At 48.1% G+C, this 13,105-nt stretch overlaps 1 protein-coding gene across 7 annotated transcripts in view; it reads right to left on the bottom strand.

Moving 5' to 3' along the window:
- Positions 1–13,105, bottom strand: part of EMID1 (EMI domain containing 1) — a 38,832-nt gene that overhangs the window by 7,412 nt on the left and 18,315 nt on the right. For all 7 annotated transcript variants that reach the window (XM_070475529.1, XM_070475528.1, XM_070475533.1 and 4 more), the window contains 5 exons: positions 11,928–12,017; positions 11,759–11,811; positions 11,210–11,272; positions 11,067–11,111; positions 2,057–2,101 (listed from right to left, as the gene is read on the bottom strand). In XM_070475529.1, the coding sequence (XP_070331630.1) occupies positions 2,057–2,101; positions 11,067–11,111; positions 11,210–11,272; positions 11,759–11,811; positions 11,928–12,017 (296 nt within the window). The remainder of the gene's footprint in view (positions 1–2,056; positions 2,102–11,066; positions 11,112–11,209; positions 11,273–11,758; positions 11,812–11,927; positions 12,018–13,105) is intronic.

Raw genomic sequence — 13,105 nt, 5'->3', positions numbered from 1 at the left:
GCCCAGTCTGGGGCCTGGCACCACCAAGGAGGTGCTTTGGGACAGTTAGATGGTTCCCCCAGCCCTAGGAGCTGAAAAGCCTGGGCTTCAGTTCCAGCTCTGCCAACAATTCACTCTGTGGAGTTGGACCTCAGCTTTCCCTATCTGAATGAGGGGTATGGGCTTTGGTCTGGATGGGCCAGTGCCTGCAGTGCATCCTCATGACCACTGGGTGTCACTGCTGAGCCACAGCCAGGTCAATGTCTGCAAGCACTTCACCAAGTGGGGACTAGTAGGTGAGTGTGGGAACAGGAGCCCTTCCCCACGCAGACCTCATCCCCACCTGCCCCCAACAGAGCTGGCCCCCCAGCCCCCAGAGCCTCATGCAGCCCCCAGCCCAGCAGGTCCCCTCCCAGGCAGGCAGCAAGCAGGGACAGAAAAGCAGGTAGGTGGGTGAGGGGAAGGCAGGTGGATGGGCAGGGACCCTGCTACCTCATGGCGGTGGGAGTCCCTCCCAAAGGTGGTTCTGAGTTTGAGGTCTGTTCTGAGAGATCTCAGGCATCTGTTTTCCTGTTGGGTCCCCCATAAAGGGATGGGGCTGCCCAGCCTAATTCAGCCTTCATCCCACCTCTCCCACCTCCCCCAGGCCTCTGAAGAAGCCAGTGAAGGGGGCCGGAAGGCTGGGGTCTCCTGGGTCTAGCTGACCCCCAGCCCAGCTCATGCTGATGCTGACAGTATGCTTAAGAGACTCTGGAGCCACTAGGGGGTGGAAGGTGGGGAAGCGAGTAGGGTGGCGGTGAGGGGCTGGGAGAGGCTTGATAGAGAGGTAGCAGGACCCCACGCGTCATGGGAAGACACAGGGGAGGGCTCGTGCATGGGGGGGGCGGCTCCCACGGCTGTATCCATCACTGACCCACAGTCAGGAGCAGAGAGGGCGGGGCAGGTGCTGGGTGCTCCCCTGTCTTCATTAACTAGGGCCTGCCAGGAAGTAGGGCGTCCCAGCCAGACTGCACCAGGAGGGGGGCGGGGGAGGGAGGGGGCACAATGCCAGCCTCCAGAAGAATGCCCCAATGGCCTCTCCTGTCTGCCCCCATCCCAAACGTCCACTTTCCAAATGCCTCCTATGGCAGTGGTGGTTTCCAGGTCCCTGCATTGTGGGGCTTCTGGCGCTTCCTCCATGTTTCCTGGTGGGGGGCGGTGATTTCTAGGCCCTGAAATTCATTCACTGCAACTCCCTCTCGTGACGGTGAAGGCTTCTAGGTGCCCTTTCCCATTTATTCTATGTCTTCTGTGCATGTGACGGTTTCTAGGCTTGCTTTGTGTACAGTGGTTTCTAGATTTCCTTATTTCATTTTCCATGGTTCTCTGGTGCGTATGACAGTTTCTAGGCCTCTCCTTCCCCTCCTCATGGGTTTCCTGTGGATGTGATGGTGTTGAGGACCTCATGTTAATTGTACATCTTCTGGGTACAATGGATCTAGGTCCCTTGACTTCATTCACCATGTACACTGGGTCCATGATGGTTTCCAGGCCTCCCTTCCTATGATTCACCATTTCCAATGTGTTCGGTGGTGTCCAGTGCCCCATCCCTTTTCCCAAAGGGCTCCTGTGTACCTCGGCTTTTCTGCACTTCCCTTCCTGTGCTCCACGGCTTTCCTAAGGCCTTCTGGCCCCCTCTTCTGTGTGGATGTTGTTTTCCTGCTTCCCTTTCTTTTGCAGACAGGGGAGCAGAAGCCAAAGCCCTTGCTGGGAAGGGCTATGGGGGCAGGGCATGCAGTCTTGACTGGGTCAGCCCAAACTGCCCAGGAGGAAGCGGCGGGGTCACCCGGCCTGCAAAGGCCGCAGAGAGAAGACAGAAACAGGGCGAAGACAGAGAGTGTGGGTCTGCTGGTAAGGCCGGCCCTGCCCACAGGGGAGGGGCAGGCTGCGGGGAGGGGGCAGGGGCTGAGAACTGGCAAGGCTCTGCCCGGGAGACCAGGTTGCAAAGGGAATTTGGGTGGGCTGCCCCCACCCCCGTATAATCTCCTGGTGTCCAGGGCAGGGGGCAGCGGGACGGCAGCGCTGGGCTGGGGCTTACCCAGTGGCTCCTCTCACCAGGGTCTCCTTTGGGGCCAGGTTCTCCCTGCGAGGAGAGACAGAGGTAGGAGCAGTGAGAGAGGGAAGGAAAGAGGGCTTGGAGGTTGTGGGGCGAGAGAGAGAGGCTGAACTAGGCTGAGACGGACAGAGATAGGGAGTAGCTTGTTTGGACTAACACAAGATAAAAATGCAAAAAAACCCAATTGTTTGAAGGCAATGGAAAGTGATAAAGAATAGCCAGTAACTGAAGGATATCTGACCTTAGAAAGAATGGAACCACACTGGATAACATCCACACTTTTATGGTTTTTCCTCCGAGGGCTCATCCCAGGCCCCTCTGCCTGGCAAATGGCTCAAGCGGGAAGCTTTGGTCTTCCTGGCCTGAGGAGTCAGAGGCTGGGGTTGAGACCGCCAAAGGAGGAGGAAATTGAGGGGAAGATACTGGAAAGCAGAGAGCCACAGCAGTGAAGCAAAGAGTAGAGACTCTCTCCTCTGATCCTTGGATGGTCCGCGAACTGCCCGTCCTAAAGTCACGGAGCTGAGGGCTCGCCCTCACTAGAGCAAAAGTCAACACTCACCAGAGGATGATTATCTTCACTATGACATCTATATTGTCCAATATGCAATACAAAATTATTAGACATGTGAAGAAACCGAAAAATGTGACCCATCCTCAACAGAAAAATCAGTCTGTAGAAACAGATCCATAGGCAACCCAGATATTTGAATTACTAGACATGGAGTTGAAAATATCTGTGACACAAACTATTGGGTGTAAAATAGGCTTAAGAATGTATTGTAAAACACAGCGAATATAGCCAATATTTTGTAATAACTATAAATGGAAAGTAACCTTTAAAAATTGTATTAAGTTTAAAATTTTTTGATAAAATAGAATAAAATCATTTTTAAATTTAAAAAAATCCGTGACAAATATGTTAAAGAATCTAGTGGAACTGATATAATGGGTGATAAGATAGCAAATTTCAGAAGGGATGTGAAAATTATAAAGAAGAATCAAATGGAAATCCTAGAAATGAAAATAATATTTGAAATAAAAAATTCACTAGCTGGGATTAACTGAAAATGGGCCATAACAGAAGAGAGAATCAATTAACTTGACAACGGGTCAACGCAACAATTCTAACTGAAGCACAAGGAGAGGAAAGATTGTTTTAAAAAATTGACAGAGCCTCAGTGACTCACGGGAGCCTCACTTAAGCATAACTTGAGTCCCAGAGGAAGGAAGCGAGGGCAGAAACAGAAAAAACATTTGAAGATACATCAACCAGTTATTTTTTTTCTAAGTGTGATTGAAAATCAAAACGAAACAGATTTCTGGTTTCTGGTCCAGCATATAAAGAGCTTAGAAGTCGCCATTCTGTCCTCACAATAAGTAAGAAGCTGAACAAACTGAAAAATCAACAGTTCTTCTTCGAGCCATCAAAGATGTAAGGTCACCGGGCAAGCTGCTGCCTACACCTCCCCACCCCCATCCCAAGCTGCAGAGACAGACAGACAGGCGGGCCGCAGCTGAGTGGAGCAAGAGCCTTCCTGGGAACCCAGTGCCAGGCTGGTGAAACCTAAAAGTAATTGCCAAAATGCTGGAGGCTCAGTGTGGACAAGTCCCAGAGCTGAAAATTCCAGGGGACCCAGTCTCTGGGTGGGGCTGAGAGTGGAGTTGGTGGGGTGGCAGACACATTCATGAGTTTTACCTCCAGGAGCTCTAGCTGGTCCTCACAATGAACCCTGGAGAAAAATCTCCTCCTGTTTTTTTTTTTTTTTTTTTTCGGGGAGAGGGGAGAGGAACCATCTTGAAACACCCCAGAGCATTCAGTTCTTCTTAACAAGGCCTGCCCAAAGGAGAAACTACTTTTCCAGAGCCTAACTGGCTGGTCTTATCTCTCCCTGATTAACATGGGAGTAGGGAAATACCCATCTTTAGCCAATTTTAGCCTTTAACATGGGAGAAGGGAACTACCCCAATTCCAGCCCGCTCTGGCCATCTTGTTCCACGTAAAGGGGAGAAACCAAAATAAAATTGAGAAGCACTTGTGAGGTTCACCGCCCAGGGGCACAGGCTCAACAAAACCCTGAGACCTAACAATACAACCACAGAGCACTTCCTCCCGACCCCTCACCACTGCCTTACTAAAGGCCTGCTTGCTGCAGAGGCTTGTTGCTGTTTAGTCGCTAAGTTGTATCTGACTCTTCTGCGACCCCGTGGACTATAACCCGCCAGGATCCTCTGTCCTGGGATTTCACAAGCAAGAGTACTGGAGTGGGTAGCCATTTCCCTCCTCCAGGAGATCCACCCGACCCAGGGATCAAACCATGTCTCCTGCATTGCAGGTGGATTCTTCACCACTGAGCCACCTGGGAAGCCCACATCATATCTACCTTTCAACAAAAAAAATTACAAGACGTACTACAAGGCAAAAAACACAGTTTTAAGAGGCTGAATAAATATCATAACTGGAGTCAGATAGGCTATGTATGTTGGAATTATCAGATAGGCTTTAAAAAAATGCAAATACACAGAAGGAAAACTGCTATGATTAATACCAAGGGCTTTCATGGGAAAAATAGACAACATTTAAGAACAGATGGCTAATATAAGCAGAGAAATGGAAATTCTAAAAGCCAAAGAGAAACACTAGAATTCAGCTGAAGGCCCTCTTTATAAGGTCAGTTAGCTAGGGACAACCACATTCTTCCAGGCCTCTTAATAAATACTCCTACCCCAGCAAAGGCCCTTCTTGCTGGTATCAGAGACCATGGTCCAGAAATACAAATCCAACGGAATTTCAGCCTTTAGTCTCCCAGATCACACCTTCCCTGAAGTTCTACCTAGAACAGGAAAAAAATCACGAGAACGCTACCTCCAGTCATAGGCTCCTCAGTCTGCTGGCCAGGATTTCATGCTCCCTGAAAGCATCTTTAAGGGAAGGACAGCGTGACAGGGGAGGAGCATGTGGGAGAGTCAAAGGTGCTGACCAGTTCTGTTTCTTAAGCTTTTTGTTTTGAACACATGGGCCTAAGATCCAATATTATTTAGATTTTTCCTGTTAAAAGTATTTTGGTACAGTAGATGAGAATCCGCCTGCCAATGCAGGGGACACAGGTTCAATCCCTAGTCCGGGAAGACCCCACGTACCGTGGAGCAACTAAGTCCATGCAGCGCAACCGCTGACACCAGCGTGTTCTAGAGACCAACAGGCACAGCTACTGAAGCCCGTGCGCCCAGAGCCTGTGCCCCACGAGAGAGGCCACTGCAGCGAGAGGCCTGTGCACTGCAGTGAAGGGCAGCCCCGCTCGCTGCAACTAGAGAAAAGCTCGCACAACCACAGAGACCCAGCGCAACCAAAAATAAAAATCAATCAATTAATTAAAATATTTTTCATTCTTCTCTAGCTCACATGGAACATTCACCAAGGCACACCACATTCTGGCCCATAAAATATATCTCAACAAATTAAAAAGAATAAACATCATACATTGGGCTTCCCTGATAGTTGGTAAAGAATCTGCCTGCAATGCAGGGGACCCTGGTTCTATCCCTGGTTTGGGAAGATCCCCTGGAGAAGGGAAAGGCTACCCACTCCAGTATTCTGGTCTGGAGAATCCCATGGACCGTATAGTCCATGGGGTTGCAAAGAGTCAGGCACAAGTGAGCGACTTTCACTTTCACTTTCCAGCATCATACAATATATGCTCTTAGACCATAGTGGGATTAAACTGGAAATCCCTAACAAAAGATAACTGGAGGGATTTCCCTGACAGTCCAGTGGTTAGGACTCCGCACTTGCACTACAGGAGGCGTGCATTCCATCCCTGGTTGGGGAACTAAGATCCCGTGTGCCACATGGCACAGGCAAAAAGAAAAGAAAAAAATAATTAGAAACTCCCCGATACTTGGAGATTAAACAGATTTCTAAATGACACACGGGCCAAAGAATAAATCTCAAGAGAAATTTTAACATACTCTGAACTACATGAGAATAAAAATTGATGAGAGACTGAAAACAGTGCTCAAAAGAAAACTTAACTGTAAAGGTACAGTAGTCAAGACAATGTGGTATTGGCTAACAGTTAAATAGGTCAATGGAATAGAATAGATAGCCCAGAAACGGAATCAGATAAATACTGTCGACTGAGCTTTGACAAAGGAGCAAAGGCAACACAATGGAACAAAGATAGGAGCTTCCCTGGTGGTCCAGTGGCTAAGATTCCATACTCCCAATGCAGGGGGCCAGGTTCAATCCCTGGTCAGGGAGCCAGATCTCACATGCAGCGACTCAGAGTTTGCATGCTGCAACTAAAGGTCCTGCATGCTGCAACAAAGATGGAAGAGCCCATGGACCACAATTAAGATCAGTCTAATTAATTAACTAATTAAAAAAAAACTGGTTAAAAAATGCAAAAACATGAATCTAGACACAGATCTCATATTCTCAACAAAAATCAACTCAAAATGTATCACAGACCTAAATGTAAAATGCAAAACTATAAGATTCCTAGAAGATAACATAGAAGAAAACCTAGATGACCTTGAGTTTGATGATGGCTTTTTAAATACAATGCCAGAAGCACAATCCATGAAAGGAATCATTGATAAGCTAGACTTCATTAAAACTACAAACTTCTATTCTGCAAAAGCGAGTGTCAAGGTAATTAGAAGCAAAAGATATACCTGATAAGGGCTTCCCAGGCGGTGCTAGTGGTAAAGAACCCGCCTGCCAATGCAGGAGACAAAAGAGAGGCTGGTTTGATTCCTGGGAAGGGAAGATCCCCTGGAGGAGGGCACGGCAACCCACTCCAGTATTCTTAACTGGAGAATCCCCATGGACAGAGGGGCCTGGTGTGCTACAGTCCACGGGGCTGCCAAGAGTTGGACACAACTGAAGCGACTGAAGACACAGGCATACCTGATAAAGGTGTATGAAGGTATATCTTTGTATATCCAAAAAATACAAAGAACTCTTAAAAATCCAACAGGAAGAAGACAACCTAATTTAAAAAGTTCTTGCACAGGAAAGGAAACCATCAACAAAATGAAAAGGCAACCTATGAAATCAGAGAAAATATGTGCAAATGACATATCCGATAAGGAGTTAATATCTGAAACATATAAGGAACTTATACAACTCAATAGCAAAACCCTAAATAAGCCAATTTAAAAATGGGCAAAGGACATGGATAGACAGTTTTGCAAAGAAGACATATAAGTGGCCAATGGGTGAAAAGATGCTGGACATCACTAGTCATCAGGAAAAGGCACCTGCCTGGACATCTGTTTTCAAGAAGATGAGAGATAATGAATGCTGGTGAGAATTCAGAAAAAGGGGAGCCTTTGAATACTGCTAGTGGAAATGTAAACTGGAAATGTAAAATGTAAATTTCAACCATTATGGAAAACAGTATGGAGGTTCCTCAAGAAATTAACAGTAGGGTATCCATCCAAAGAAAAGGAAACCACTGTCTTGAAGAGGTACGTTCACTGCAGTATTATTCATGACGGCCAGGATATGGAAAGAACCTGCATCCACCAATGGATGAATGGATAAATACAATGTGCAGTATCTATACACACACACACACACACACACACACACACACACAATGGAATATTATTCAGCCTTTAAAAGCGAGGGAAAATCCTGCTATTTGTGACAACATGGATGAATGTGGAGGGCATTATGCTAAGCAAAATAGGCCAGACTGAGGAAGACAAACACCGTATGGTGTCACTTATGTGTGGAATCCGAAAAACAACCAAAAACATTAAAGTCAGAGAAACAGTAGGACGGTGGTTGCCAGGGACTGGGTTTGGGGGAGGGAGGGAATGGAAAAGGTTGGTGAAAGGATACAAACTTTTAGTTATAAGATGACTAAGTTTTTTTTTTTTCTCTTTTGGCTGAGCCATGGGGATGGAGGGATCTCATTCCCTCAACTAGAGACTGATCCTGGGACGTGGCAGTGAAAGTGCTGAATCCTAATTGCTGGACTACCAGGGAGCTCCCGGATGACTAAATTCTAACCTAAGGATCTAATATATAGTATGGTGACCAGAATGAATTGAAATTTGCTAAGAGTCTATCTCAAGTATTCTCAACACACATACATACACACAGTGTTTCTTATAAGAAAACATTTCTCATAAAACTAAACTTACTTTTATCATATGATCCAGCAGTTGCATTCATTGATATTTAACCAAAGTAACTGAAAACTTACATCCACACAAAGACCTACACCTAGATGTTTATAGCAGCTTTATTCACTATTGCCAAAACTTGGAAGCAACCAAGATGTCCTTCAGTAGGTGAATGGATAAATGAACTGTGGCACATATGAAGTAATATTATTCAGACCAAGAGAATTAAAAGGAGCTATCAATCCATGAAAAGACAAGCTAGAACTTGTAATATATATTACTAAGTGAAAGAGGCCAATCTGAAAAGGTTACATACCACATGATTCCAGCTATATGACATTTTAGAAAAAGCAAAAACATATGAGAAGGTTAAAAGATTAGTGGTTGCCAGGTGTTATAGGGGAGGGAGGGATAAGTAGGCAAAGCATAGAGGATTTTAAGGGCAGTGAAATATTCTATATGATACTATGATGGTGTATAAATATCATGATACATCTAACAATATCTTTAGACTGTACAACACCAAGAATGAACCCTAATGTAAACTATGGACTTTGGGTGATAATGACATGACAATCTGGGTTCATCAACTGCATCGAATCACTGTGATGTGAGATGTTGGTGGTGGGAGAGGCTATCCACGTGTGGGGACAGGGACAATATGGGAACTCTCTGTACTTTCTACTCTATTTTGCTGTGAACTGAAAAAAATGCTGTAAAAAAGAACTGTATTCACTAAACAAAATAACCAACAAAAGCAAGACCCAGAAACCTTACAGATCCAGGAATTTCAGCCAACCCAAAGCAGAATAAACACAAAAAAATCACACCCAACCACACCACGATCAATCTGATGAAAACCAAGGGTAAAGAGAAAAGTCTTAAATGCCAAAGGAAAAAAAAGACATATTATGCACTGGGGAAAAACAGTAGGAACAACAGCCAGTTTCTCATGAGAAATTATAATGGTCTACGTAAACCAGAAGACCACGGAACAATATATTTACAGTACTAAAGGGGGAGGAAACTGCCAACCTATCATTTCATAGCCAGTGAAAATAACTTCCAAAGATTAAGGTTAAATAGAGACAGTTTTAGATAAACAACAGCAGTGAGGATTTGTTGCCAGCAGACACACATTCCAAGAAAGGCTAAAGGATGTTCTTTAGGCTGAAGAGAGATGATACTGTATGAAAATCCAAATCTAAAGGAAGGTATGGAGAGTATCAGAGATGACAAACACATCATTAGATGCAAAATACTTTTTTTTTCATTTTTTAAACTTCTTTAAAAGTCAACTGGTTGTTTAAAGCAATAGCGACAGTGTATTGCGGGCTTAAAACAAATACAGAAGTGTGATACGTGACAGCAACAGCACAAGGACAGAAGGGGGTGAATTGAACATTTGTGATGTTCTTACTTATACACGGAAAGGTATCGTAATTCAAGTAAATGGTGCTAAGTCAAGGACACATTTTGTTATCTTTAGAGCAACCACAGAAGAATAACACAAAGAGGTATAATAAAAACATCATTAGCGGAGATAACACAGAGTTGTAAACAATTCTCAATCCAAAAGAAGACAGGAAAAGAAGAGGGAAAAAAGAAGTCAAGGAGAGACTGGAGAAACGAACACAAGCAGCAAGATGGTTGACTTAAACCAAACCGTATCAGTAGCGATGAGATGTGTGCTCAGTCGCTCAGCCGAGTCCGACGCTCTGTGACCCCGTGGACTGTAGCCTGCCAGGCGCCTCTGTCCATGGGATTCTCCAGGCAAGAATACTGGAGTGGGCTGCCATGCCCTTCTCCAGGGGATCTTCCCGACCCAGGGATTGAACCCAGGCCTCCCGCATATCAGTAGGGATACATACCATTAAATGTAATGAACTCAATAGTCAGACTGTTTCAAAGAGTAAGGCACAAGTACACGTCTTTTTTACAAGATGTACTTTAAATAGGACACAAATACGTTGAAAGTAAAAGGATTGGAAGACACATACCATGCAGACAGCAAGCATAAAAAAAGCTTGAGTGGCTATTTTAATATCAAACAAAGTAGAATTCAAGACAAGAAGTGTTATCAAAGAGAAAGATATTCATTTCATAAAGATAAAAGGACCAAGAGGACATTAAAATCTTGACTGAGTATGCATCTAATAACAAAGCTTCAAAATACATGAAGCAAGGACTTCCCTGGTGGTCCAGTGGCTGAGACTGTTCCCAATGCAGAGGGCCTGGGTTCCATCCCTGGTCAGGGGACTAGATCCCACAGGCCGCAACTAAGCCCGGGCATAGCCAAATAAATAAATTAAAAAAAAAATATGAAGCATAAATTGACCAAACTAAAGGGAGTGAAGTTGCTCAGTCGTGTCCGAATCTTTGCGACCCCGTGGACTATAGCCTGCCAGGCTCCTCCATCCATGGAATTTTCCAGGCAAGAATACTTGAGTGGGTTGCCATTTCCTTCTCCAGGGGATCTTCCCGACCAGGGATGGAACCCGGGTCTGCTGCACTGCAGGCAGACTCTTTACTGTATGAACCACTACGGAAGACAAACTAAAGGGAGAAATAGACAAATCCACAACCAGAGTGGGAGAGACAAAGAGAGAACTGGAGAGTCAGAGAGGAGGACACGCAAAGGGCAGACGGAGAAAGAGGTCCAGAGACACAGAGCCAGAGCGGGGGAGACGGAGGTGGCTGCTGGGACCCTGACATGGGGGCAAGGATGGAGCTGGAGCTCACGCTGGACCAGCCCGGGAGGGTCGGGGGCTCGGCCCCAGGGGATGGAGCCATGGCTGGGGTCTGGGCCTGTGGGCTCCTGAAGAGGTGCTGCCGGCTGAGCAGCGTCACTTACCCGCTGCCCCATGGAGCCTTGGGGGCCAGGCTCCCCCCGCAGTCCCTGCAGGAGGGAGGAGAGGAATGGAGTGAGCTGTCAGAGGGTCTGACCCGGGGCTCCCAGGACTCCCCAGAATCCTCCACCTCCTCCTCAGTACTCACTCTCTCGCCCTTCTCTCCAGGGTGGCCGGAGGTTCCTTTGGGTCCAGTAGGGCCTGGGGGTCCCTGAGCAACAAGACAGGGCCTCAGCCTTGTGCCAGGGCAGGGTGGAGTGGGCAGGAACTTGGGGTGCAGAGGGGCAGGGGAGGGTTCCCCAGCTTGGTCTGGGCCTCTGGGCCCTTCACCACATAGCCGGCGGCCTGCCCGGAGTGGGAAGTTGACACAGGTCAGTGTTCAAGCTACGGTGGAGTCAGGCAGTCCCCACTTTGATCTGGAAGCTGCCAGGTGCTGGCCACAGCCCTAGGGCAAGAATCTCCACCTCCTTTCTTGTCCTTGGGTGATAACAACACCTGTTCCTTACCATGTGGACTGAATAAGATTCATGGAAAGTAGTTTGCACATTAAGTGCTCCATGGCGGCTCGAGTGAATGAGTGAAGGATAGAGGAATGGATGGTGGATGGATGAGTGGGTGGGTAGATAGGGTGAGTGGATGGGGGGGTTGGGTCAGGGGTGGATGGACAGATGAGTGGAGAACTTGGAGAAATGCTCACCATATGTCCAGGACTCCCAGGAATCCCCATGGGACCAGGAAGTCCAGGAGGACCTGGAATCAGACAGCATGTCCTCAGGTTCAAAACAGTACAGCACCAGGAAGTTCCACCCTCAGTGCCCTCCTCACGGCCAGCCCTGCCCCTTACCCCAGGCCTGGACTCAACTTACCCATGGGTCCTGGGGGGCCTGGGGGCCCAGCCGGTCCCTGGGGCCAGTGGCTGCTGGTCTCAGTGAAGGTGTTGGACAGAAACGGGTCCCCTGGGGGAGAAAGGATGGTGAGCAAGCAGGGCGGAGCTGCGCGGGGCGGTGTGAGGCAGACAGTCAACCTGTCTCTTCTGCCAAGCCAGCTTTAACTGCTGTGCCCCCTGTGGGGCAGTCCCTAGGCTGTGGCTGGGGCCACCGTAACCTGCGCCAAGGCGGGTGGTGGGGGAAGCGCAGGTTACACAGGACCAGGCTGCAGGGAGACCTGGGTTCTAACTGCCACAGTCTAGCTGCTGACATCCAGCAAGATTCTACCTCTCTGAACCTGGACTGTCACAGGTCTGATGGGAATAATAATGAATGCTACCAATAAAAAAAGAAATTATTTGGCTACACTGGGTCTTTGTTGCCATGTGCGAAATCTTAGCTGTGGCATGTGGGATCTAGTTCCCTGACCAGGGATTGAAGCTGGGCCTCCGCACTCTGAGAGTGCAGAGACTCAGCCACCTGGCCCTCCAGGGAAGTCGAGGAAGCTACCATCTTTGACGCCGGCTTTGTGCCCAGCTTCTGTGCACGGGTGTCATAGAGCCCTGGGACCCAGCACCGTCACAATCTCTATGGCACAGATGAGGAAACCGAGGCTTGGTGGGGGGCGGGGAACGAATGAATGGTGCCTGGTCTCACAGCAAAGGTATGATGCGGATGGGGTTGAACCTGGCACTCTAAACGCCGACCCCAGCAGCAGGCATGCCGGTCAGGCTTCGAAGGAGGAGGCACGGCAGGATCCAGCTGGGCAGAAGGGGCCAGGCCTCTCTGAGCGCTGGGGCAGGGCTGTGGCCTTGGGAGTTCAGGGCTGACGTCCTGCTGCCAGGCCTTGAGCTTCCCGGAGCTCTGTGGGCTGGATCCCGGCCAGCTCCGAGGCTTGGTGGGAGGGCCTGACGCCGGTGGTTCCCAGCAGAGGCTGTGGAGGCTGCAAGGATCTGAAGCCAGCCTCTAGGGCCCTGGCTGTGTGATCTCCCCGCTCTGGCCCTTGGTCTTCCTGACAATGGTGCCCATTGGAGGGGTGGCCCAAGGGCAAGCCTGGTATACAGAAGCTGCCCAGCAGATGGTCACGCCAGCCTCACCCCACCGCCAGCTGGGCCTGC

This window comes from Odocoileus virginianus, chromosome 12 (genome assembly GCF_023699985.2).
Source record: "Odocoileus virginianus isolate 20LAN1187 ecotype Illinois chromosome 12, Ovbor_1.2, whole genome shotgun sequence".
Lineage (NCBI taxonomy): Eukaryota > Metazoa > Chordata > Mammalia > Artiodactyla > Cervidae > Odocoileus > Odocoileus virginianus.
Note: the sequence above shows the minus strand (reverse complement) of the source record. Positions and strands in the feature narration are given on the sequence as shown.